The 26,794-nt window shown below is 43.7% G+C and overlaps 1 protein-coding gene across 3 annotated transcripts in view; it reads right to left on the reverse strand.

Moving 5' to 3' along the window:
• Window positions 1–6,262: 6,262 nt before the first annotated feature.
• The window catches only part of LOC147112241 (hippocalcin-like protein 1), a 66,343-nt gene continuing 45,811 nt past the window's right edge, over window positions 6,263–26,794 (reverse strand). For all 3 annotated transcript variants that reach the window (XM_085996327.1, XM_085996325.1, XM_085996326.1), the window contains exons 2-4: window positions 18,483–18,875; window positions 13,180–13,285; window positions 6,263–7,422 (exon numbers count right to left, since the gene is read on the reverse strand). In XM_085996327.1, the coding sequence (XP_085852453.1) occupies window positions 7,325–7,422; window positions 13,180–13,285; window positions 18,483–18,860 (582 nt within the window). In that variant the 5' untranslated portion in view covers window positions 18,861–18,875 and the 3' untranslated portion in view covers window positions 6,263–7,324. The remainder of the gene's footprint in view (window positions 7,423–13,179; window positions 13,286–18,482; window positions 18,876–26,794) is intronic.

Raw genomic sequence — 26,794 nt, forward strand, 5'->3', positions numbered from 1 at the left:
TTGTGGTGGAATACAATTCTGCTGCTGCTGCTGATGGCCCACAGCGCCTCATGGATGCCCAGTTTTGAGCTGCTAGATCTGTTCTGAATCTATCCCATTTAGCACGGTGGTAGTGCCACACAACACGATGGAGGGTGTCCTCAGTGTGAAGACGGGACTTTGTCTCCACAATGACTGTGCGGTGGTCACTGCTACCAATACTGTCATGGACAGATGCATCTGCGACAGGTAGATTGGAGAGGACGAGGTCAAGTAGGTTTTTCCCCTCGTGTTGGTTCTCTCACCACCTGTTGCAGGCCCAGACTGGCAGCTATGTCCTTCAGGACTTGGCCAGCTTGGTCAGTAATGGTGCTTCCGAGCCACTCTTGGTGATGGACGTTAAAGTCCCCCACCCAGAGTACATTCTGTGCCCTTGCTACTCTCAGTGCTTCTTCCAAGTGGTGTTCAAGATGGGGGCGTACTGATTCATCAGCTGAGAGAGGGCGGTAGGTGGTAATCAGCAGGAGGTTTCCTTGCCCATGCTTGACCTGAAACCATGAGACTTCATGGGGTCAGGAGTCAATGCTGAGGACTCCCAGGGGCACTCCTTCCCTTGCAGAGGCCATGAAAATGATGTGACCTAAAGTTCAGCAACAAGGGGGCATGGGGGTGGGGTGGGGTGTCGGTGGGGGTTGGACCTCCACGTACAGGCTGCTGTATTTAAATGACCACAGAAGGTTGTTGTGCAGAAAGCTAGGAAAGTCTGACACGAACCACTTGGTAACAGAAAAGTACTTTTATTTGGAACAAGAGAGTCAGGTACAGCACACCAAACAGCAATCTAATACTAAAGAAACAGACAAAACTCCCCCGGGTTGTGTTCAGGGTAGATTAGCATCCTGGCGTCTGTGTGGTTATTACAGACTGCGGTGTCTTAGTTACACTATTTCTCTACCCTGAGCACAAGACGTGGGCTCATTTTTATAATGGAAAATGATGCCTGGTGTTTGACAAGCATTAACCCATACAAATATAATAGCAAAATACTGCAGATGCTGGAAATCTGAAATAACATGGAGAGAGAAACAGTTAACATTCCAGTTCTGATGAAGGGTCCCAGACCTGAAACGTTAACTCTGTTTCTCTCTCTCCACGGATGCTGCCTGGCCTGCTGAGTATTTCCAGCATTTTCTGTTGTTATTTCATTAACCCATACAAGTTGCTTCCCCGTATCTCCTAACTAGAGGGGCTGATAAAAGGCTACCAACAGTAGGAACAGAGGCAGGTGATATTCATGTGCTCAAAGGTTACTTCAGTCCCAAGTTGTGGGTCTTTGTTGGGCTTCTTTGCAAACACCACACCCCCCCCCCCCCCCCCTATTCTTTCCGACAACTGCTAGTCACGTACCCATGTCTGTTCTCAGACATGAGTTTCTGTTAAAGCATGGTCTTCACCAAGGCCATACTTGCCATCTGCATGCTTATCTCTTCCTGGGTAGAAGCAGTTAGTCTTGTTCCCCTGTTTTTCTCAGGCATCAGAAAAGGTTTTAAAAGAAATATTACGCTACCAAGCCAAAAGCATAACTCAAACTACCTTATTGATAATTGATTATAGGTTTCATCGCATGTTGCTAACTACACAATTTCCCTGTTAACATTGAATAACTTAAATTGATTTAATATAAAGTAGACATTTCGAGATGGCCCTTCCAGGGTGGAGGGTTTAGTTTGAAATGGCTGCCAGGAGCCTCAGATCCCTTTCCGGGGGGTGAGGGGTGGGGGGAGTGCAGTGTATCAGACACAGAGGGAGAGAGGGGGAAGAGACCGGTAACGCCAGAGACTGCTATTGTGAATCTCCTATTAGCTGAATACAGACAGTTGACAGGAGGGCAGTGTCTCACCCACACAACAATATGTGACAGGGGAAAAAAGAAAACTTAATGTATAACATTTTAAAAACTGGAACTTTAAAGAATGACAGTTTCATACAATTTTGATTTATTTTATTTTTTTAAAGTGGTACAAATAACATTTCCCCATCGGCAGCTGGCAGAGGAGCAAGATTTCACATCGAAACAATGACCGACAGGAATAGACCTGCTGGTCCATCCAGCCTGTCCCATCAGACAATGAATGCAGCAAATTAAAATTCTGCAAAGAAAAAAAGTCAGATAATAAACTTTTGACAACCAACCAATTTGGAAAGCCAGTTCGACAGTGTAAAAAGCATCTGCATGAAGAGGGCACAAGAAAAACAAGAGTGATTCATTTTCCACATATGACTCATTTATTATTTTCCATCAGTGAAGAGGTTAGAGAGGAACTGAAAGCTCAGTTTAAAAAAGTTTAGTGCTGAAATATCGATTGTGGTGTATCTACTGTTTAAGGTTTATGTTTCACGAATCATCAGCTATTCTCCAGCTTGTTTCAAGTTCCATTTGCCTTGGTTGCTGGTTAGGGTTTCCAACCTTCCGGGATTATCTTGGAGATTAATCTCCTGCAGGCAACCCTGGAGGAAAATCATGGGGCACTTAAAAAAAAAAAAGAAAAAAAGTCTCTCATTTTCTTTGAACACTTTCATTTATTCAGTATAAAAATATTGGAGATGCTGTTTGACTGGAAGAGTGGTTAGTCATGTGATGAAACCTCTGTGAATACATCCAACAAAGCTGGCAACCATACAGCTGCTGCTTGCAATCTCAATCACATTCTAAGCCAAATGGTGGTAATTATCCTCAACACATGCAAAAATCACTACAGGCCAAGCCAAAGCAATGCTAGGTCTTGCCCCTGATCCAAGCAGTTGAAATTCTGCTCAAAGCGAACAGAGATTCAGTTTGGTAACGGCAAGGCAGAACGTTGTGGGTTCAAGCACACTCGTGGACACAAATACAGGAAACTCTCTTAACCGGCACCTAAATATCCGGAAATCTTTCAACCAGCAAAATTCAGGGAGTAGGTTCAGGTAAGTTTTACTATATATTAGTGGCCGTGTAACCGGGACTCCTGCACAAATGCCATGTAACCGGGGCTCCTGCACCTGTGGCTGTGTACGGGGCTCTTGTACCTTGGTAAGTATACCTCTCTAATCCGGACTTTTTGATCAACCGGCACCACGGCGGCCCCATCGGTGCCAGATAAAAAAAGAGTTTCCTGTACATAATCTAGACAGACACCCCAGCACAGTGTTGATGGATTGCTGCTCTATTAGAGGAGCATTCCTTTGGATAAGATGTTCATGTGAAGGCCTTGTCTCTTTGTTCCAGTAGCTATTAAGAGAGTGTCTATTCACACCACTGTATCAGCCAATGAGTCAGAGGCACAGGAGGCCATTCGGCCCATCGAGTCCGTGCCGGCTCTCTGTAGAGCAATCCAGTCAGTCCCATTCCCCCCGCTCTATCCCTGTAGCCCTGCAAGTTTATTTCCCTCAAGTGCCTATCCAGTCTCCCCTTGAAAACATCGAGTGTCTCCGCTTCCACCACTTCCGTCGGCAGCGAGTTCCAGGTCCTCACCACTCTTGCTGCGTGAGAGTTTTTCCTCACATCCCCCCCTGTATCTCTTGCCCGAAACCTTAAATCGGTGTCCCCTAGTCCTTGTACCATCAACTAGTGAGAACAGCCTTTCCCTGTCTAGCCTATCCAAACCCGTCATAATCTTGTACACCTTGATCAAATCACCCCTCAACCTCCTTTGCTCTAATGAAAACAAATCCAGCTTCTCCAACCTGTCCTTGTAGTCAAGATCCCCCATCCCCAGAACCATTCTGGTAAATCTCCTCTGCACCCTCTCGAGGGCCTTCATATCCTTCCTAAAGTGTGGTGACCAGAACTGGATGCAATACTCCAGTTGTGGCCTAACCAGCGCTTTATAAAGGCTCAGTTGGAGGCTGGGCAGGACTCAAACAAAGTTTATCTACTCAAAACAGAATTTAGTTGAACAGTGCACTACAGCAAACAATCAAGAGTCGATTTAAAGAGTTTCTATGAAATACTGCAAATAGAACACATGACCGAAATTACAGCGACTACTCCGGCTAAAAGTAGGGCGACTGCTTCAGCAAAGCGGTCAGTGGAAGATAGTTACATACAAATTATGTGCACAAAATCACTACCAGTCACTTACGGCAGTGCAGTCTCCAGGCTTGATTGATGATCATCTCCAATCCGGCCAGGAATAGTGGTGTCACGATATGATAATCGCCATTAAAGAGCCCACAGCATTAGAGCGAGTTCTCGGTGTGTGTTGGCCAACAAAAGCAAAACTAACTGGTCATTCATTTCATGGCTGTTTGTGGGACCTTGCAATGCCTAAAATGGTCACCATGTCTGCCTGTGTAACAGTGATTGCACTTCAAACATATGCAAAGTGCTCAAAGTCATTTCTGACGGGCTTTATAGTTCTAAAAAGAACTTCCAGATGCAGCTCACAAGGAGATTTAAAAAAAAAAAAATTTTTTAAGTTGGAATGCATGGGCTGAGTGTTGAGAAACATGAAAGATCGCAACCTGGCTAAAATAATCAGAAAATGCTGGAAATACTCAGGCCAGGCAGCATCTGTAGAGACAGAAACATTTCAGGTCTGTGAGCTTTTGTCAGAACTGGAAAATGTTAGAGGCAACAGGTTTTAAGTCCAGAGGCAGGAAAAGGAGGGGAGGGCAGGAGGCAAGGTCTGTGATAGGGTGAAAGGCAGGAGTGATTAAATGACAAAAGGGATGAGGGTGCAAGGCAAAAGGAGATGGCAATGGGACAAGTTAAGAAACAAAAGATGGCTCTAGATGAAGTGTAAATGGCAACAGAATTATTACCTGCACCCGCTGTCTGGAAAACAAAATAGGAGCAGAGGTTCTGGTCTGAAATTGTTGAACTCTATGTTGAGTCAGGAAGGCTGTCAAATGCCTAATCGAAAGAGGAGGTGCTGTTCCTCGAGCTTCACTGGAACAGTGTAGGAGGCCGAGGACAGAGATGCCAGAGTGGCAGTGGGGCGGAGAATTAAAATGGCAAGTGACTGGAAGCTCAGGATTTCGCCTGCAGACTAGAGAGGTATTTAGCAAAGCGATCACTCAATGTAGAAGAGACCGCATCGTGAGCAGCGAATACAGTATACTAAATTGAAAGGACATTGCCATTTCACCTGGAAGGAGCGTTTGGGGCCCTGGATTCACCATCTCCCTTCCCACCATCCGGCCTTTTGTATTACTGGCTAAAATAATGATCAGGGTTCTCTCTTTTTAAAAAAAAGAAAGAGAACAGTGTGCCCTGCCTGATTTCTCCCATTGAAAACACCAAATCCCAATTATGTGTGAAGATTGAGTGAGAAGATATCCAGGTTGGACAAGATAGTGAAAGTGTAGGCCACAATGCATTGCAAGATAGTAGAGAAAAGATCAACTAATGCATGGCAGAGTTAGCATCACATTGGTAGATTTAGAGTTCATGTACAGGCTTGGAAGAGTAGATCTGCCCCGCCAAGGAGTCTCCAAAGTCCGTGATGAGAGATTGATACGGTTAATATACATACGACATATAAATTCTGCCATTTAAGACGGAGATGAGAAGGACTTTCTTCTGAGGGCCACGAATCTTTGGAATTCTCTACCCTGGAGAGCTGTGGAGGCGGAGTCACTGAATATATTCAAGGTGGAGATTGACAGACACTTGAACTACAAAGGAGTCAAGGGGAGAGCGCGGGAACGATAGCAAAAGGGTTAGACCCGAAACGTCGACTCTAATTTCTCTCCACGGATGTTGCCTGGCCTGCTGAGTTTTTCCAGCATTTTCTGTTGTTATTTCGGAGAGAGCGGGAAAGTGGTGTTGAGGACCAGATTGGATCAGCCATGATCTTATTGAATGGCGGAGCAGGCTCGAGGGGCTGATTGGCCTACTCCTGCTCCTGTTTCTTATGTGTTCTAGGATGAGCCATTTTGAACCTCTCATCTCCTCCACCTATTTAATCTCCAAAATGAGCGTTTGTCCACATCACAGAATAATAGATAAACAGAGCAAATCAGTTCAGGAACTGTCACAAAGAGATTCTGAAGAATTGAAATGATTGTTTTAAAACAGGAAACCTTACTTGGTATCAAAGAAACAATGCAGCATAGGGAAAGACCACCACCACTGTAGGTTATAATCAATGGTTGCACAGTGAGGATTTTTTTTGTTCAATTTGCTTTACAAGTTAAGCATTTGTTTGTGTCCACTGAACTGGTGACATTTCTTGGAAGGTGGAGATTTAATTTGTACAGCAATATTACAATTGATTTTATAAATAATCACAAGGTCATGGACTGGAAAAGGTAGGCTTTATTTTGCTACACTTCTCGGCAGTAGGCAGATGTCAAGTAACACTGGAGTACACATGGTTTGAACTACTGACAGCTGGAAATACAGAAACATTGCAAAATGATGTTGCAATACATCAGTAACAGCAAATACTACTTTCCAGATAACTTGACCGTTGCTCCAATAATCCCCCTACTGCTGCAAATTAAACATTTAATTCTGCCAACATCAACTGGAAGTTTCTCTTTCCTTGCGCAACCCTAAAAACAGATTTTCCTCGATTTATAATAAAAAAAATTAACTTAAATTTGTGATCAATATATTTTATATAATAGGCAAATATTAAATGTTCATGACTCTCACTGGTAGTTGTGACACGTGTTCAATCACTAGTGAGCAAGATAAAAATATATATATCAGTATGAATATATGTATCAAACCAGCTTTGAAATTAAATGCAGGAAAAGGCTAAATAGCATTACATTAAATATATAGACCGGCCTTCAACACTGAACTATATTCCACCGTAAAGAATTTTTGAAATGCCCAACATTTTTCAAGGGCAAGCAATTTTCTTACAGGATAGAAGCGTAGAAGCTACAGGCGCTTGCACGATGAGCTTTTTAGCCGTCAGCTACATTCATTGCTATTTCAACATCTGGTATGATCTAGTCTCCAACAAACAATTCCATAGTTGCTCACTGAATATTTACAAACCCCCCCTTTAACTAAATAAGTGATTGAAGCTACATATTAGATACATCAACTGCATTCAACAAAAAAAACTCAAGACAACTGCATGTAAACATAACCTTAAACTTTTGGAATATCTGTGGAAATTGCTTCATTGCATGGGAATGCTGCACTTACGTAACTGGGAATGCTGCACTTACGTAACTGCAAAAAGCAGAGTTCCAGCCACTTTAATGCATGATGCAGCAAAAAATCTGGCAACTGAATCTGTCCACCAAACCATTAGGAATGAGTGAAAGGCATCTGCTGCAAGCTAAGCTTGAACGACAAGCCAGTGGTTCTTCATTACTGTCCAGACAAATCTTACTTAAATCAGAACTGACTTGCACTGCTGGGGTCGCACTGTAGTAGTCGAACAATGGAAGGATCACTCTTGGCACCTTTTATAAATTCTTCAAGAGAGAGTTTACCTAGAAATAAAATTTAAAGTTATATTTCATGGTCACACCCCACAAAATGTAGAATATATAGACTTCCCCCCCCTCCCTTTCCAACAATGACATTTTACAATTCCATCATCAATTGGATTTTGTACTGGCAGTATTTGTTTTCAGTTAATAAAAATGAACTCTTTCATACCACTTTAGTAAGGCAGATGTGGGTGGAGGAAAATCAGATTTGTTAAACAAAGGGTTTCTTCAGCCCATTAAGCTGTGTCAATTCAATTGCATATTTGCTAATTGGAACACATTACAATTGCTCAGCAGTTAAACAAAGTTTAGTGTAGCCAGCTGGATAGGGAAGATTTACCTCTATAATTTAAGTGTTTACATTAGTTGCAGTATGCAATTGGGCATGCTGCACAAGGAAATACAAACTGAATTCTAAGCCTACAATGTCCCATTTTGACAGCACATTTTACTCAAAAATCCTTTGAGTTTATCTTGTCTATTTAAAAAAAGTTGCAGATTAAAATGTCACCCTGAAGATGCCAACTACTTGTGTATTCTGCAATTTATTTCATCATTGCAGCCATCTGTTGATGGAATTGTAACACAATGGCACATTTGAAAACACATGCACACACACTTTGTGGGAGCTTGCTGTGCGATAATTGGCTGCTGCATTTCCTACACTTCAGAAAAGTACTTCATTAGCTGTAAAGCGCTTTGGGACATCCGGTGGTCGTGAAAGGCGCTGGAGAAAATGAAAGTCTTGCTTCCATTTCTAAGTTTTCAGCACAACTTCATTACTCTTAATCCTCAACTACACATGTTTAAGTTGGTCTGCAGTGGCAATGCTGATTAACCCACCAACCTGTCCCTTCCCTTGTTTAACTAAATCTTTCATGCCTAGTATTTCTCATCTATATTAAAAGTCTCAGATCTGTAGGACTTCCTGTCATCTATTTCCCCCCCCCCTCCCCCACTATAAATTTCTATGGTCACACTTAATGGTAACTGCCTATGCAAACTCACTGTAATTACACCCTCCCACCAATGGAGGCACTGAAGTACCAGTGGCAGGTGAGCTTACTTACAGCATGACAAGTTTGCATATAGTCTTTCCTTTATAAATGTGGACATAGAAACTTAAAACACAAGGAGGACAGAATGTAGGACTTTAAAATGGAGAGTGAATTACATCAGGTCACCCTGGTCCAATTATCCACTGCCATCTATCCCCGCTTCACCCGAGGAGTAGACTGTGTCTTGGACTGCCAATGTGCAATGGAACAGGAGATTCACTAGTAACATATTAAACATCTTATATATGTACACACTCCCTGTCAACTTTTTCTCCATTATGAATTCCTATGTCTACAATAATAAATCAAACTGCAGTGTCACCATAGGCAGGAGGGTGTAATTACAGCATGACAAGTTTACGTTGGTAGTTTCCACTATAAATTCCTGTGTCAACATTTACCAGTGGAAATAAAAATGAACGACCGAATACACGACTTTAAAATAGGGGCTGAATTAAGTTTGTGCACCCTGGTCCAATCCATAGAAACATAGAAGATAGGAGCAGGCGTAGGCCATTCGGCCCCTCGAGCCTGCTCCGCCATTCAATGAGATCATGGCTGATCATCCAAATTCAGTACCCTGTCCCTGCTTTCTCCCCATATCCCTTGATCCCTTTAGCCTTAAGAAATATATCCAACTCTTTCTTGAATATATTTAATGAACTGGCCTCCACCGCCCTCTGTGGCAGAGAATTCCACAGGTTCACCACTCTCTGGGTGAAGAAATTCCTCCTCATTTCAGTCCTAAATGGCTTACCCCTTATCCTTAGACTGTGACCCCTGGTTCTGGACTCCCCGGCCATCAGAAACATCCTTCCTGCATCTAGTCTGTCCAGTCCTGTCAGAATTTTATAGGTTTCGATGAGATCCCCTCTCAATCTTCTAAACTCCAGTGAGTATAAGCCCAATCGACACAATCTCTCCTCATACGTCATTCCTGCCTGATCCTCTGCTCAAGAGTATACTCGGTCTTGACTCCCCAGGTATAAAACCACAAGAAATCAACTAGATGATTCTAACTCTTATTTTAAAAATATTCAAATATGTTATTTGCCTTTTTCCCTCCTCCTTCTGCCTACTGTGTAGTTTAGAGGTGGGAGAGCACGTGCGAGACTATATCGAGTATAGACTTTATAATATAAACAAAAATGTTGACCTTTAGAGTTGGTTTTTAACCAATCCAGAAGAATGAAAATTGGCAAAGCTGAGCAAACAGTTCAATTTCATCTCCAATGTCAAAACTGGAAAAGCCCATCTGTTACTGATGGGTTTGCAGATCATGGGACCACAGAAAAGTGAGCATAGGTAGGCTCCATTATTGGGACAAATATCAACTGTAAAATCATTGGGGTTAGTTTGAATCCTTCTATAGCAAAATGATTTGCTGAACATCCTATAGTTCATGAGTAAATTTACATCATTGAAATAGATGACAATTAGGAATGCAAAAGGATCATTTGGTCCATATGTCCTGAATTTCTGGCTCCATCTCATCCCCAGGTCTGTCTTCTCTTCTTTTGGAAATCTCTACAATCTTTGAATGATTTAACAAATTATGTACTCTCCATCTTTGTATGAATTTATAGAATAAACAGACGAGTAAAATTGTTCCTGAACTGCGTATAATCTTATTATCTCCCTCACCCTAGTTTCCATCTTGACACAAACTACATCATCCCTTCTGTATTTTTACTCCTTTTGATTTCTTTTAAGTTTAATAGTTCTCAAAACCTCTTATGATCAAGAATCATCCTAGCAACCAACTCCCATAATCCATCAACCTTTTTTGCATTGATTTCTGCCAACAAATCAAATATTGTTTCATTAAATGGTAGCACCAATATTAGCATCTTGGATTAAACTGTGGTTTTTACAATCGCCTCTTTTTACAATAATTACTTCTTATAGACAAAGGACTTAATAACTAACCAGCAATCCGCCCAAATCCTCCTCCTCCATGATCATGTTTCCTATTATAAAAACGTGCATTTATACAGCACCTTTGGCATAGAAAAATGGCCCAAGGCAAGTCACAGAAGCATAATCAGACAAAATGGACACTAAGCTAAAGGATGGGATATTAGATTGATAAGAGTGGAACCAAGGTGAGGGCAGTCCCACTGAGCTGGACAACAGAGGAGATGCATGGGAGAATCCTACATATTAGGCTTGTTAGCAAAATTGAAGCCCATGGGATAAAAGGGGTAGTAGCGACATGGATACAAAATTGGCTAAGGGACAGAAGAGGAGTGGGGAATGGCTGTTTTTCAGACTGGAGGGAGGTAACTGGAGGGAAATATACAGTGGCATTCCCTAGGGTTCAGTACTAGGACCCCCTACTGTTTCTGATATACATTAATGACTTGGACTTGGGGTACAGGGCACAATTTCAAAATCTGCAGATGACACGAAACTTGGAAGTGTAGTAAACACTAGTAACAGACTTCAAGACAGACAGACAGGCTGGTGGAATAGGCGGACACAGGACAGATGAAATTCAACGCAGAAGTGTGAGGTGATACATTTTGGTCGGAAGCATGAATAGAGACCATACACACTAAATGGTACAATTCTAAACAGGGTGCAAGAACAGAGCGACGCGAGTGTGTTTGTGCACAAATCTGTGAAGGTGGCAGAACCGGTTAACAAAGCAGTTAATAAGGCATATGGGATCCTAGGCTTTATAAATAGAGGCAGAGTACAAAAGCCAGGAAGTTGTGCTAAACATTTATAAACACTAGTTCGGCCCCAGCTGGAGTATTGTGTCCAATTCTGGGCATCGCACTTTAGGAAGGATGTGAAGGCTTTGGAGAGGGTGTAGAGGAGATTTACTGGAATGGTTCCAGGGATGAGGGACTTGTTACGTGGATAGACTAGAGAAGCTGGGGTTGTTCTCCTTGGAGCAGAGAAGGCTAAGAGATTTGGAGAGGTGTTTAAAATCATGAAGGGTTTAGATAAAGTAAATACAAGAAACTTTGTTTTATCCGGAGGTTGTATGTCCGGAATACTCGATCTAATGGCAAAAATCAGGAGCCGTTTTCTGTAAGTTTTTTTTAGATCTCGTTCTTTTTTTTTCCCCCCCAGTCAGCCACTGCAAGGTCTGTAGCTGTAGCAACAGCTTCAGCTACAGACGCTTGCAGCTGCAGCCGGCTCTTTAGAAGCTGTTGCTAAGCAACAGTGTTTGTTGTCAGATACGGAGATGAAAACCTCCGTATGCTTCAACATTAACTTTGTATGCCCGGCAGTTTTGATAGATCACGCCGGGCCCGTCAGTGCCGGATATCACAAAGTTTCCTGTAAAGAGAAACTGTTTCCAATGGCTGAAGGGTCGATAACCAAAGGACACAGATTTAAGGTGATTGGCAAAAGAACCAGAGGCAACAGGAGGAAAAACTTTTTTACGCAGCGAGTGCTTAGGATTTGGAACGTGCTGCCTGATGGGCTACTATTGAATCTGTATCCATCACCCTTTCAAAAGGGAATTAGATAAATACTTGGAGAAAAAAAATTGCAGTGATATGGGGAAAGAGCGGGGGAGCGGGACTAACTGGATTGCTCTTCGAAAGAGCCGGCACAGACTCGATGGGCCGAATGGCCTCCTTCTGTGCTGTACTGTTCTATGATTCCAAGAAGGATGGTGTGTTCAACTGGCAAAGGCTGTAGAAAAGTTGAGGGCGAAGTTGGACCGTGCACCAGTCTGAGGATGTCCTTTGTGTCCATTAACACAACACGAGGTTACAGTAGAACGTTACTGACTTGCATTAGACAGATTGAATACACAAATATGTGACAGATGTTAGACCTTATCTAGAGTAATGTTTGCTGTACTAGAAGCATATTACAGAGAGAAAGTTATGTTGACGATTCAAGATGATAGCAGATCATTGTTAGATATATTTCTTAAGGCTAAAGGGGTCAAGGGATATGGGGAGAAGGCAGGGACAGGGTACTGAATTTGGATGATCAGCCATGATCTCATTAAATGGTGGAGCAGGCTCGAGGGGCCGAATGGCCTACTCCTGCCCCTATCTTCTATGTTTCTATCTCAGGAGTCAGTGACTCTGGAAGTTACGAGGAAAGTTTAATGAGGTCGGACTCATTGATTATCCAACCCTAAAACATTTCCATGTTCCTAAAGCTAAGGTGATCCAACTTCTCATTTTTACCCTTCCTTCCTCAAAGTAATAACAAACCAACTTGTCTTATGATTTTAAGGGCCTTGCCTTTCTCCTTTTTCAAAGATAGTGGATCTGAATGGTGTGTAGTGAATGCTGTGCTCCCATTACCAGGACAGGAAACTTTCGATTAACCGGCCCCTAAATAACTGGAAATGTCGGTTAACCAGCAAAATTCAGGAGTAGGTTCAGGTAACTTTTATTACTTTTTTTACTCCATTTGTTGCTGTGCAAGGGTGTGGCTGCAGCTGTTGCTAAGCTACAGAGACGCTTGCAACTTGTGCCGATTGTTCTGAAGCCAACAGGGTTTGTTGCTTTATACGGAGCTCTCAGCTCCGTATCTTTTACTATAGTGTTCGGTTAGCCGGAATTTTTGATGAACTGGCACCACGTCGGTCCCGCCCGTGCCGGATACCAGAAAGTTTCCTGTATAAATATTCATCCCTTTAACCACTGGGCTCATAACGCTAGGAAACTGAAGACTCTCGCTTACACAGCTCACTACATTTCCCTTTGTTACATACCATCGTTGTTTGTGTCCATCTGTCTGAAAATCTTGTCTGTCCGTTTTTCTGGTGTAGATTCATCTTCTGGCATCTTCATCACAGACGATACCATTTTATAAATTGCCTGACACCAAGAAATGGGATTGGTTAGCTTATATTTAATTTACTCCATGAATGAACTGACAATACTTCAAACCTTTTGAAATGTGTGTGCAAAAGCAAGGTGAAGACTGAATATTAGAGTCAAATACTATGGGTGTACATTGTAAACTGGAGAAATTACCTTCCTTATATTTTACCATAGCTCAGCAAAGCTTGATATTTATCTAATTACGTGTCAAAGACTAACTTTTAAATAGGATTTGAGGTTCATTTCAGTTACGACACATAAGGTAGCATACAATTATTGTACTTTTTGCAGTCATCTCTAAGCAGGGCTTTTTTTGAACAGTGAAGTAGATTAGTATAAACATGGAATAGGGAGAACTGCTGCAAGCCAATTTGCAGGATATTAAAAAGGCAAGATTTTAAGTTTCTCCCATCTCCAGGTAAGTTGTCTGGAAACTTTATAGCCCTCAATTATAACAAAATGGAGAGGCAGATTTTAAAAAACTCTCAGGAAGAAGCAATAAGAGATAGATGGGAACACATGGAATATGGAACTTTAAAGTTCCATTTCCCCTCCCAGTATGTCAAGGATACAACAGCACTTTTGCAAATACTCTCTCAAATGTTGAATTTTGCAAGTTAGTTAGTGAACACAGATTGCAGTGAAGTGCATCATTTACTTGATCATCTTCACACCGAAGCAAATGGCAAAAAGGGACCGAGGTAGAAATATGTTTCTGTAAGTTTTAAGCAATAGCTTTTGGAATGCAGTTTATTGTTCAATTCTATTCCACAATCCATCATGAGAAGCACTTTATTTTAATTTAATTAAAAAAAATTTTTTAGAAATGGGTCATTTTCAACATCTGCACGTTTTGTGAGAATTTCCAAGTAACTTCTACTAAGCTTCAATCACTGGTTCATTTCATTTTCCATCTACTCATTACACGTATTGTGTCAGCCCTGTGACACTGCAGAAAAGGCTCAAACACACACCCTTCCCGCCCCCCTAGTCCCCCACCACCACCCAGCAATGCTTCCTCTAGTTCCAGCAGCGAGGGGAGGGGAGGGGGCAGAGATTTATTATGGACGCTTGTTTTCTTGAGGGAGGGGTAGCGGTGACAAAGGAAGAGAAGCAGAAAGTGGGGGGGGGAAAAGAGAGGGGGAATTCAGGACTATGAGAAGACATCTACCTTTCTTCCTTCACCTACTGGACATCCCAAGGAGGCCAATACTGCACTAGCAAGTAATTAGGAAGGCAAATGGAGTGTTGGCCGTTATTGCAAAGGGAATGGAGTATAAAAGTAGGAAGTCCTGTTACAACTATACAGGGCGTTGGAGACCACACCTGGAGTACTGCGTACAGTTTTGGTCTCCTTATTTAAGGATATACTTGCATTGGAGGCAGTTCAGAGAAGGTTCACGAGGTTGATTCCGGAGATGAAGGGGTTGACTTATGAAGAAAGGTTGAGCAGGTTGGGCCGATACTCATTGGAGTTTAGAAGAATAAGAGGTGATCTTATTGAAACACAGAAGATTCTGAAGGGGCTCGACAGGGTAGATGCAGAGAGGATGTTTCCCCTCATGGGGGAATCTAGAACTAGGGGGCATAGTTTCAGAATAAGAGGAAACCCTTTTAAATCGGAAATGAGGAGGAATTTCTTCTCAGAGGGTCGTGAATCTTTGGAATTCTCTTCCCCAGAGAGCTGTGGAGGCTGGGTCATTGAATATATTTACGGTGGAGATCGACAGATTTTTGAACGATAAGGGAGTCGAGGGTTATGGGGAGCGGGGCAGGGAAGTGGAGTTGAGGCCAAGATCAGATCAGCCATGATCTTATTGAATGGCGGAGCAGGCTCGAGGGGCTAAAATGACCCACTGCTGCTCCTACATCTTATATTATGTTCTTGCATCCTGTTTTTGTAACAAAATATAAGCAATGATGATACTTGGTAATAAGGAATAGGGATTGCTCTGCCACATTAGTTACTTAATGCGAGTCCACACAACTTATGGAACGTTGCTCGCTTTTGAAGTTTTATTTGCCTTCCACTTTCTCGCTCCCCACCCCCATCACGAGCTAAATTCACTACCTGCTAATTAGGCAGCAAGTCTGAGCATTTTATAATGCTAGGTACTGCATTGGATAATTATTTTGCCCTGCTTACACAAGTTACTGTAACCTGGACAAGTCCAGTGTGCAACTGTGGGAAGAAGGGACATTGTTGGACAGGAGGACGGAATATTTTAAACTTTGAATAGCAACTTGGAATTGTTTGAAAAATGTTATTTAGGTAAATGGGAATCAATTTTAAATGGATCATTGGGACCTAGTTACACCCTGTTTAAATGATGATGATGAATGATTTAAATGATTATCTTGGGATTTAAAATGTTAGTTCCTAAAATCCAATCCTCAAATCAATCAGACTAACCTTCACACCAAGACTGCACTACAAGTTGAACACTGAATACATTATTGATAGTAATGAAAGAATCAAACTGTACAAGCACGAGATTGCTTCTGAGCCAAGTTGCTAAATTCTTCTGGTTAGCAAGGAGTTGTTGGCATAGCAGATGAAACTGGCTAAGGACTATAGAATAAAAAAGTACATTTCTTTTATTAAATCACCAAGTCAAATTGTTATCCTTATTCGGAGAGCTACACCTCCTCAAACCGATTGCATAAGGTTAAGTGACAGATTTGTTGTACATTTTTGATTTCAGATTGAATTTCAATTCTTGAGCTTGAGATTATAAATTGCTAATAATTATTTTTGTAATGCAAGTACAGTTGCTTCCTTTCCTTGTACTACTCCCAAGATAGTGGAGAGCACAAAAATGGTAGACTTCTCCCTCTGACCTCCATCCTTAATATTCAGCTGTACATTAAATGCGAGGACCTCAGCCCAAAACTGAGATCACCACGCTGTTGTCTCCGCCAACAATTCATGTCCTCTTCCCAATCCTGCTCCCACCCATTCTCCTCCCACCCTTATCGAGCTCCTCATTGAAGTCCCATCAACCCATCCCAGCTTCTAATCATTTAACTTTCCCTCTTCAACCCCAGGCTCACCTATTGGTCCTTATCTCCTTTAAAATTAACATGAACCCCCCTTCTCAAAGACACCCCCCACTCTCTCCTCACACCAACCTATATACAAGCTTTCCACTCTATCCAAAGTCTTGGAATGAGTTATTGCTTCTAAACTATGGGTCCATCTTGTTCAACACACTCCAATCTGGCTTCTGCCCCTTCTACACCAAGAGTGCACTGGTCAAAATTTGCTAACATCCTGTGTGACTGATGCTGTCTCAATCTTTCCTCATCCTGTCCATCCTCCTGTACGTCGTCTCCACAATCCACCTCCATGGCACTATTCTCTCATGGTTCCACTCATATCCACTGCAATGCACACATTTCTTTTAATGATTTCTCCTTCCACGTATGCATGGTCATTCCATAGTATCGTAGGGCTCAATCCTTGGCACCTTACATCATTTACATGTTACTCCTCATTGACACTCATTTAGAGGGATAACCTCCAGGTGGCATATAGTTGACACCCAACTTCACCTCTCCGCTTCCACCAACTGCAAAGCTGTTGCTATCCTCTTCATCGGCTTGTTAAACATTAAAAGTCAAAAACCTCCAGTTTAATTAAAATCAAATCTTGGCTCTTTGCTTATGACAGATACCGAGGACTCAATACTGCAGAAAGCCGAAGGGAGTATAGAAAGTGCAGGGGTGAAATTAAAAAGGAATTAGGAAAGCAAAGAGAGGGCATGAAAAAATATTGGCAAGTAAAATGAAGGAAAACCCAAAGATGTTTTATAAATATATTAAGAGCAAGAGGATAACTAAAGTAAGTAGAGTACGGCCTATTAGGGACCATAAGGTCACCTGTGTGTGGAAGCAGAATACATGGGTAGGGTTCTTAATGAATATTTTGCGTCTGTTTTCACAAAAGAGAGGGACGATGCAGACATTGCAATCAGGGAGGAGTGTGAAATATTAGATGAAATAAACAGAGTGAAAGAGCAAGTATTCCAGGGTTTAGCATCTTTGAAAGTGGATAAATCCCCAGGCCCAGATGAAATGTTTTCCAGACGGTTACGAGAAGTGAGAGAGGAAATAGCAGAGGTTCTGACCATCATTTTCCAATCCTCTCTGGCTACAGGTGTGGTACTGTTGTTTAAAAAGGGAGAAAGGGATAGACTGAGTACGGGCCAGTCAACCTAACCTCGGTGGTGGGAAAATTGGAAAAAATTCTGAGGGACAGGATAAATCTTCATTTAGAAAGACACGGAATAATCAGGGACAGTCAGCATGGATTTGTTAAGGGCAGGTCGTGTTTGACTAACTTGATTGAATTTTGAGAGGAGGTAACAAGGAGGGTCGATGAGGGTAGTGTGTTCGATGTAGTCTATATGGATTTTAGCAAGGCTTTTGATAAGGTCCCGCATGGCAGACTGGTCACGAAAGTAAAAGCCCATGGGATCCAAGGCAAAGTGACAAGTTGGACCCAAAATTGGTTCAGAGGCAGGAAACAAAGGGTAATGGTCGAAGGGTGTGTGTGTGTGACTGGAAGGCCGACATGGACAAGATGGGCCGAGTGGCCTCCTTCTGTGATTCTATGATGATCTGCCTCCTGCCAGCACCTACATATCTTTGTCTGCCCTCAGGCTAAATTCAGAGGTGTGGATGTTGGCACCCTATTTGAATCTAAACTGAGCTTCCACCCACATACCTGATCTGTTGCCAAGACCACTTTCTTTCACAATACTGCATGTTCCCCCCATACCTCTCTGCTCCCAAAACCCTAATCCACATCTTGATCACGAGGCTCAGGTTTCTCAAAGCCTTCATCCTCCTGAAACTCCAGACTTTCCCAAACGCTCCAAAAGCTCATGTCCTTCCCTCACTCCTGGCTCTACTGGATTTTTGTTTCCAACAAATTGGCTAAAATATTTATTTTCACTTTCAAATATTCTATAACTCGCTACAACTGATCAAAAAATACCTCCCCAGGTGGTCAGCCAAGCAGCAGCTGAAGACGGTTGTGGAGAAACAGACTGGACCATCCAATCTGTGCATAGTTGGAATTTGGTGCGTTTAGGAAGAAGGGAGAGAGAGCGCGCTTTGGTGTGGGGGAGCGCAAGAAATAAAAAATTATACAAACAAATTGATCAACGTTTACCCAATGGCATACCTGCACAATCTCCAGCATTTCGCCTCGGCTAATATACCCATTCCCATCCAGGTCATACATGCTGAACGCCCACTTCAACTTCTGCTCCAGCTTCCCTCGGGATGTGACACTAAGTGCAATTATAAATTCTCTAAAGTCAATAGTTCCATCAGCATTTGTATCAAAGGTACGGAATACATGCTCAGCAAACTTTGAAGCATCTCCATACGGAAAAAAGTTTGCATAGATTTTCTTGAACTCCTCTACAGTTAAATGGCCACTAGGGCAATCTTTAAGGAAGCCTTTGTACCACTCTTGGAGCTCGTGGTCTGTGAATTCTGTATTTTCTCGTAGGTCCTGAAGCACTTCTGGGCGAAGTTTACTGTTCTGCTTTCCCATCCTCTTGGTTTAAACCTACAGAAAAGAAGAAATGTGAATTAACATGTGTGTGAATTACTTTGACCTGCTGAATAAACAAATTATACTTGGGACAAATGCATTTACCCCATATCCAAGACCCTATAGATATTATGGTGTGGAGATGCCGGTGTTGGACTGGGGTGGACAAATGTGAGAAGTCACACAACACCAGGTTATAGTCCAACAGCTTTATTTGAAATCACAAGCTTTCGGAGCGCTGCTCCTTCTTCAGGTGAAGTGGAGAAATGCATAAAGACACAGCTTATATAGTCAGAGAGTCATGTCAGATGTTTACAGGTATCCTTTCCAACTGCCATTTATCACACCTCGGCAGAGAGATAATCACAGCAGTCAAAGGTGTGAATGGTGTCCAAACAGGTCAGTCAGGGAAACATTACATCAAAGAACAATGAGGTGGGGTCACAAGGGGTCAAATATTGCAGATGCTGGGGTCTGTATGAAAAACAAAAAAAGACAAAAAACATTTTTTTTTTTGGGCTGGAAATCACAGCAGGTCCGGCCGCATCCGTGTAGAGAGAACAAGCCAATGTCGACTCGAGTCTGGATGACCCTGCATCAGGTGGGGTTACATGTAGCGTGACATGAACCCAAGATCTCTGTTGAGGCCGTCCTCATGGGTGCGGAACTTGGCTATCAGTTTCTGCTCGACGATTTTGCGTTGTCGTGTGTCTCGAAGGCCACCTTGGAGAATGCTTACCCGAAGATCGGAGGCTGGATGTCCTTGACTGCTGAAGTGTTCCCCGACTGGGAGGGAACACTCCTGCCTGGTGATTGTTGCGCGGTGTCCGTTCATCCGTTGTCGCAGTGTCTGCATGGTCTCGCCGATGTACCATGCTCCGGGGCATCCTTTCCTGCAACGTATGAAGTAGACAACGTTGGCCGAGTCACATGAGTATGCACCATGTACCTGGTGGGTGGTGTCCTCACGTGTGATGATGGTATCTGTGTTGATGATCTGGCATGTCTTGCAGAGGTTGCTGTGGCAGGGTTGTGTGGTGTCGTGGTCGCTGTTCTCCTGAAAGCTGGGTAATTTGCTGCGAACGATGGTCTGTTTGAGGTTAGGCGGCTGTTTGAAAGCGAGTAGTGGAGGCGTGGGGATGGCCTTAGCGAGGTGTTCGTCGTCATCGATGACATGTTGAAGGCTGCGAAGAACATGGCGTAGTTTCTCCGCTCCGGGGAAGTACTGGACGACGAAGGGTACTCTGTTGGTTGTGTCCCGTGTTTGTCTTCTGAGGAGGTCTATGCGATTTTTCGCTGTGGCCCGTCGGAACTGTCGATCGACGAGTCGAGCGTCATATCGATCGACAGTCGATCGACAGGCCACAGCGAAAAATCGCATAGACCTCCTCAGAAGACAAACACGGGACACAACCAACAGAGTACCCTTCGTCGTCCAGTACTTCCCCGGAGCGGAGAAACTACGCCATGTTCTTCACAGCCTTCAACAGGTCATCGATGACGACGAACACCTCGCTAAGGCCATCCCCACGCCTCCACTACTCGCTTTCAAACAGCCGCCTAACCTCAAACAGACCATCGTTCGCAGCAAATTACCCAGCTTTCAGGAGAACAGCGACCACGACACCACACAACCCTGCCACAGCAACCTCTGCAAGACATGCCAGATCATCAACACAGATACCATCATCACACGTGAGGACACCACCCACCAGGTACATGGTACATACTCATGTGACTCGGCCAACGTTGTCTACCTCATACGTTGCAGGAAAGGATGCCCCGGAGCATGGTACATCGGCGAGACCATGCAGACACTGCGACAACGGATGAAAGGACACCGCGCAACAATCACCAGGCAGGAGTGTTCCCTCCCAGTCGGGGAACACTTCAGCAGTCAAGGACATCCAGCCTCCGATCTTCGGGTAAGCATTCTCCAAGGTGGCCTTCGAGACACACGACAACGCAAAATCGTCGAGCAGAAACTGATAGCCAAGTTCCGCACCCATGAGGACGGCCTCAACAGAGATCTTGGGTTCATGTCACGCTACATGTAACCCCACCTGATGCAGGGTCATCCAGACTCGAGTCGACATTGGCTTGTTCTCTCTACACGGATGCGGCCGGACCTGCTGTGATTTCCAGCCACAAAAAAAGAAGTTTTTTGTCTGTTTTTTTGTTTTTCATACAGACCCCAGCATCTGCAATATTTGACCCCTTGTGACTCCACCTCATTGTTCTTTGATGTAATGTTTCCCTGACTGACCTGTTTGGACACCATTCACACCTTTGACTGCTGTGATTATCTCTCTGCCGAGGTGTGATTAATGGCAGTTGGAAAGGTTACCTGTAAACATCTGACATGATTCTCTGACTATATAAACTGTGTCTTTATGCATTTCTCCACTTCACCTGAAGAAGGAGCAGCGCTCCGAAAGCTTGTGATTTCAAATAAAGCTGTTGGACTATAACCTGGTGTTGTGTGACTTTTTACATCTATAGATATTAGGGAGCTAGGAAAGAGGTTAAAAAGCAGGACCTCAAAAAGGCAGTAATCTCTGGATTACTCCCAGTGCCACGTGCTAGTGAGTACAGAAACAGGAGGATAGAGCAAATGAATGCATGGCTGGAGAGATGGTGTAGGAGGGAGGGCTCCAGATTCCGGAGGCATTGGGACCGTTTCTGGGGGAGTAATGTGCGTGTAATATCCATGCGGTCACCACCCCCCCCCACAAGTGCCTCAATAGCATTAGACAAAGAGCGTTGGGCAAACAAAGAGAAAAAAGCAGATATAATTCCTGTGCTCAAAAGTTCAACGTGTCTTACCTAAGTAATGGATTTAATTTGCCATCGCTATGTACCTAATGAAAGGGGAAGTGGGATAAGAGAAGGAAAGAGGCAAGAGAAAAAAAGCGCTAGGAAAATGGTAGCGTGCAACCAGTCCAATAATCAGATAATGCTGGAAACACTCAGCCGGTCAGGCAGCATCTGTGGAGGGAGGAACAGAGTTAACGTTTCAGGTCGATGACCCTTCATCAGAACTGGAAAATGGTACAGCTGCAAGAGGTTTTAAGCAAGTGTAGAGGCAGGGAAGGAGAGAACAAATGGGAAGGTCTGTGATAGGGTGGAAGGCAGGAGAGATTAAATGACAAAGATGGATGATGGTGCGAGGCAAAAGGGGGTAAAATGGGACGAGTAAAGTAACAAAAGATGGATCTAGAAGAACTATAAATGGCAACAGCAGAATCATTACCAGCGCCTGCTGTCCGGAAAAATGGGAGCAGCGGTTACAATCTGAAATTGTTGAACTCGATGTTGAGTCCAGAAGGTTGTAAAGTGCCGAATCGAGGGGCTGTTCATTGAGCCAGTGTAGGCAGCCTAATAATCCTATATCTCGAGTGGACAACCAGAGCAGCAGGTTTCAGACTAACCCGATCAGCCACCTGGTATGTGAAATGGGTCCCAGTTGACTGGCGGTTTACAAGGTTCCAAGCTCTTAAAGATGTATTCTTTCCTGAATCATCCAGTACAAGATACATGCTTAAGAGTTCTACCTGATGAGGAACAATCGCTCTTGAATCCTCAGTTACCGATGGCAAATTGGGAAAGTAAGGATACAATTTACTTTAAAATGGAAATTCAAAATGGATAGGATAGTCTCTCCCAACTGTAGAAATGACAAAAATAGACTAATATTCTCTGTCAATGGTAATTAAACAATACTGACATGGTCTTAAATGGTCAATGATGATGCCGTTTCATAGCATTGATATATAGATGGACAATAATACAACTACTTCCTCCACTACCTTGTAACAAAAGTTAAAACCATAATTCAAAGCAGGAAAGTTAATACAAGATTATATAATGGCTCTCGAGTTTCTGTGCTTACTCATAAGTATTGTGGTTACTACTCCCACACTTTCATAATTGAGTGAAGAAACTACTTAATCTATCATGAAGGGTGGAAGGTGGCAGCACTAACCATCTCCCACAGGAAAATTGTAAATGCTGAAAATTGGCAAGACGGGTTTGTAAAGTTGTATATATTTAAACAGCACTACATATTTAAGCCCTGGCTTGACCACATTTGGAGAACGGTGTACGGTTCTGGGCACAGCATCTTAGAAAGTATATACTGGCCTTGGAAGGAGTGCAGTGCAGATTCACCAGAACTCCAAAGGTTAGATTATGGAGGATTACATAAACTAGGCCCGTATTCCCTGGAATATAGACGGTCAAAGCATTCAAAATCAACTTTTTATTGTCATTGTTAGTGCACAAGTGCAGTACAACGAAATGTAGGCTTGCGGCTCCCGAGAGTGTACATTTAGATTAAGACATTTAAACATTCAACATACATTTGGCTTGTAATATATTAACATAAACATAACCATAATAAAGTGCATTGGCAGATGTGCAGGCTTTAGAGTTTATTTGTGGAGTTCAGTAGGATGACAGCCCTGGGAAAGAAGCTGTTCCTAAATCTGGTCGTACGGGTGCGAATGCATCTGTAGCGTCTCCCAGATGGCAGGAGGGCGAACAGACTGTGGCTGGGGTGGGTAGGGTCTTTGATGATGGTCAGTGACCTCCATAGACAGCGTTTCTGGTATATGTGCTCTATGGTCGGTAGCCGGGTGCCGGTAATGCGTTGGGCAGTTTTGACTACCCGCTGCAGGGCTTTCCGGTCATAGGAGCTACAGCTGCCATACCATACTGTGATACAGTTCGTCAGGATGCTCTCTATTGTGCAGTGGTAAAAGTTAGAGAGGATCAGGGGTGACAGGTTACATCCCTTCAGCCTCCTTAGGAAATATAGGCGCTGCTGGGCCTTCTTCACCAGAGAGGAGGTATTTGATTTGATTGAGGTTTTTAGGATTTTGGAAGGAATTGGGGTTTTGGAAGGAATTGATAGGGTAGGTAGGGAGGAGCTTTTCCCACTTGTAGGAGTGTCTAGGACAAGGGGACATAACCATCAAATCAGAGCCAGGCCATTCCATGCAAGAGAAATTAGGAAACGCTTCTTCACACAAAGGGAGGTAGAAGTGTGGAACACTCTCCCCACACAAAGCAGGTGGTGCTGGGACTCAATAATATTAAATCAGAGGTGGACAGGATTTTGCTAGCCAAGGGTATTAAGGGATATGGAGCGAAGGCGAGCAGATGGAGTTAGGATACAGATCAGCCCTGATCTCACTGAATGGCGGAACAGGCTCGAGGGGCTGAATGGCAGACTACTCCTGTTCAGAGAGATTTGGGTAGGAGCCATTATTGGTCTCGGGCCTCTCGATTCCAAATGTGGAGTGCCTTTTTGGGAGGACAGGGGGGGGGGATAAAAGAAAGGTTGGGTGGAATGACAGCTCGTACTGCTTTGTTCATCTGCATGTGGCGCACGTGTGAAGCTCAGACAGCTATACGTCCCAGAGGCGCTTTGACTGCACTTCTCGTGGAAGTGAGAAGCTTTCAGATGAGCAAAGTCAAACAATACCAGATCTAAGCATTACTTACAGCCCGAGAATGAACAAGCTAGGCGAATCTATTAATAAATTAGTAGAGAACATTGGTTAGGCCACAATTAGAGTACTATGTGCAGTTCTGGGTAACCCATTATAGAAAAGGTCTTTAAAGCCAGAGTGCACACAGCATAGACTCACTATTCGTTATGAACCCAAACTCTAGTTAGTAGCTTCATACTGGGCTAGTTTGCATTAAAATAATATTCACAATTTTCAGTTTGGTGGCCATGCCTTCTGCTGCCTAGGCCCTAAGCTCTGGAATTCCCTGCCTAAACCTCTCCGCCTCGCTACCTCTCTTTCCTCCTTTAAGACGCTCCTTAAAACCTACCTCTTTGACCAAGCTTTTGGTCACCTGCCCTAATTTATCCTCGTGTGGATCGGTGTCAAATTTTTTGTCTTCGAATACTCCTGTGAAGCACCTTGGGACGTTTTACTACATTAAAGGCGCTATATAAATAAAAGTTGTTGTTATAAAACGCTAAGTGGTATCAGGTGGGTTGCTAACCCTGCGGCAGGCCATTTGCAGTCACGTCACGTCCACCCATGGAAGCCTCATCAGCAGGCAATTAAAGGATTTTGGGAGCACCTGAAAAACCCTATTCCACACTAACATAGGGCACAGAATGTACTCTGGGTGGGGGACTTCAATGTCCATCACCAAGAGTGGCTCAGTAGCGCCACTACTGACCGAGTCCTGAAGGACATAGCTGCTAGTCTGGGCCTGTGGTCAGAGAACCAACACGAGGGGAAAAAAACCTACTTGACCACCTCCTCACCAATCTACCCGTTGCAGATGCATCTGTCCACGACAGCAATCGGTAGGGGTGACCACCCCACAGTCCTTGTGGAGACAAAGTTCCGTCTTCACACTGATGACATGTTTTGTGGCATTAGCACTGTGCTAAATGGGGTAGATTCAGAACAGATCTAGCAGCTCAAAACTGGGCATACCTAGCACAAAGGAAGATGGTACTGGTGGTTGGAGACCAATCATCTCAGCCCCAGGACATCACTGCAGGAGTTCCTCAGGGCAGTGTCCTAGGCCCAACTATCTTCTGGCATGAAGGTCATTGATGAAGCAGCTGAAGGTCAGAAATGGGGATGTTCGCTGATGATTGCAGAGTGTTCAGTTCCATTTGCAGCAACTCAGATGATGAATTAGTCCGTGCCCACATGCAGCAAGACCTGTACAATATCCAGGCTTTGGCTGATAAGCGGCAAATAACATTCCACCACACCAGTGTTAGGCAATGACGATCTCCAACAAGAGAGTCTAACCAACCTCTCCTTGGCATGCACTGGCAGTACCATTGCCGAATCCCCCACCATCAATATCCTGGGGGGTCACCATTGACCAGAAACTTAACTGGACCAGCCACATAAATACTGTGGCTATAAGAGCAGGTCAGAGGCTGGGTATTCTGCGGCGAGTGTCTCACCACCTGACTCCCCAAAGCCTTTCCACCATCTACAAGGCACAAGTCAGGAGTGTGATGGAATACTCTCCACTTGCCTGGATGAGTGCAGCTCCAACAACACTCAAGAAGCTCGACACCATTCAGGATAAAGCAGCCCGCTTGATTGGCACTCCATCCACCACCTTCAACATTCACTCCCTCCACCACCGGCGTACCGTGGCTGCAGTGTGTACCATCTACAAGATGCACTGCAGCAACTCGCCAAGGCTTCTTCGGCAGCACCTCCCAAACCCGCCACCTCTTCCACCTAGAAGGACAAGGGCAGCAGGCGCATGGGAACACCACCACCTCCAAGTCAGACACCATCCTGATTGGAAATATATCAGCCGTTCCCTCATCGTCACTGGGTCAAAATCCTGGAACTCCCTAACAGCACTGTGGGAGCACCTTCACCACACGGACTGCAGCAGTTCAAGAAGGCAGCTCACCACCACCTTCGAGGGCAATTAGGGATGGGCAATAAATGCTGGCCTTGCCAGCGACACCCAGATACCATGAATGAATTAAAAAAAGGGTATTTACTAGCTAACATTTTAACTGAACGCTACCAGAAGGTCCCTTCCTCCCTTCTGTTCAGCTGTACACTCAAATTAGAAAATGAGGTTACATAATTATTATACAGTTCTACAGGCAAAAGTATTCTTAGTGTTGTTGCATAACTGTAAACTGTAACATTTTTACATCAGTTAATCATTTCTGTCCTAAGAGGTGGTTAAGGCACCATAACTACTCAACTGTAAAACTAACCACAACCTGCTACATAAACCACAACACTATCTTTATACTGGATGACCAATGACTGGCCTGAAATCTCTGGCTTGAAAAGCCCTGGCGGGACCCTCCCACAGCCCCCTCAGTTTCCACTTCCAGCTTTCGGAGGTATTCCTGCATTTGGTGAAGACATTTTAGGCACTTGCAGCAGATACCGAAAGTCAACATT

The sequence above is a fragment of the Somniosus microcephalus genome, chromosome 9 (assembly GCF_052327205.1).
Source record: "Somniosus microcephalus isolate GS21.2 chromosome 9, FLI_Smic_1.0, whole genome shotgun sequence".
Lineage (NCBI taxonomy): Eukaryota > Metazoa > Chordata > Chondrichthyes > Squaliformes > Somniosidae > Somniosus > Somniosus microcephalus.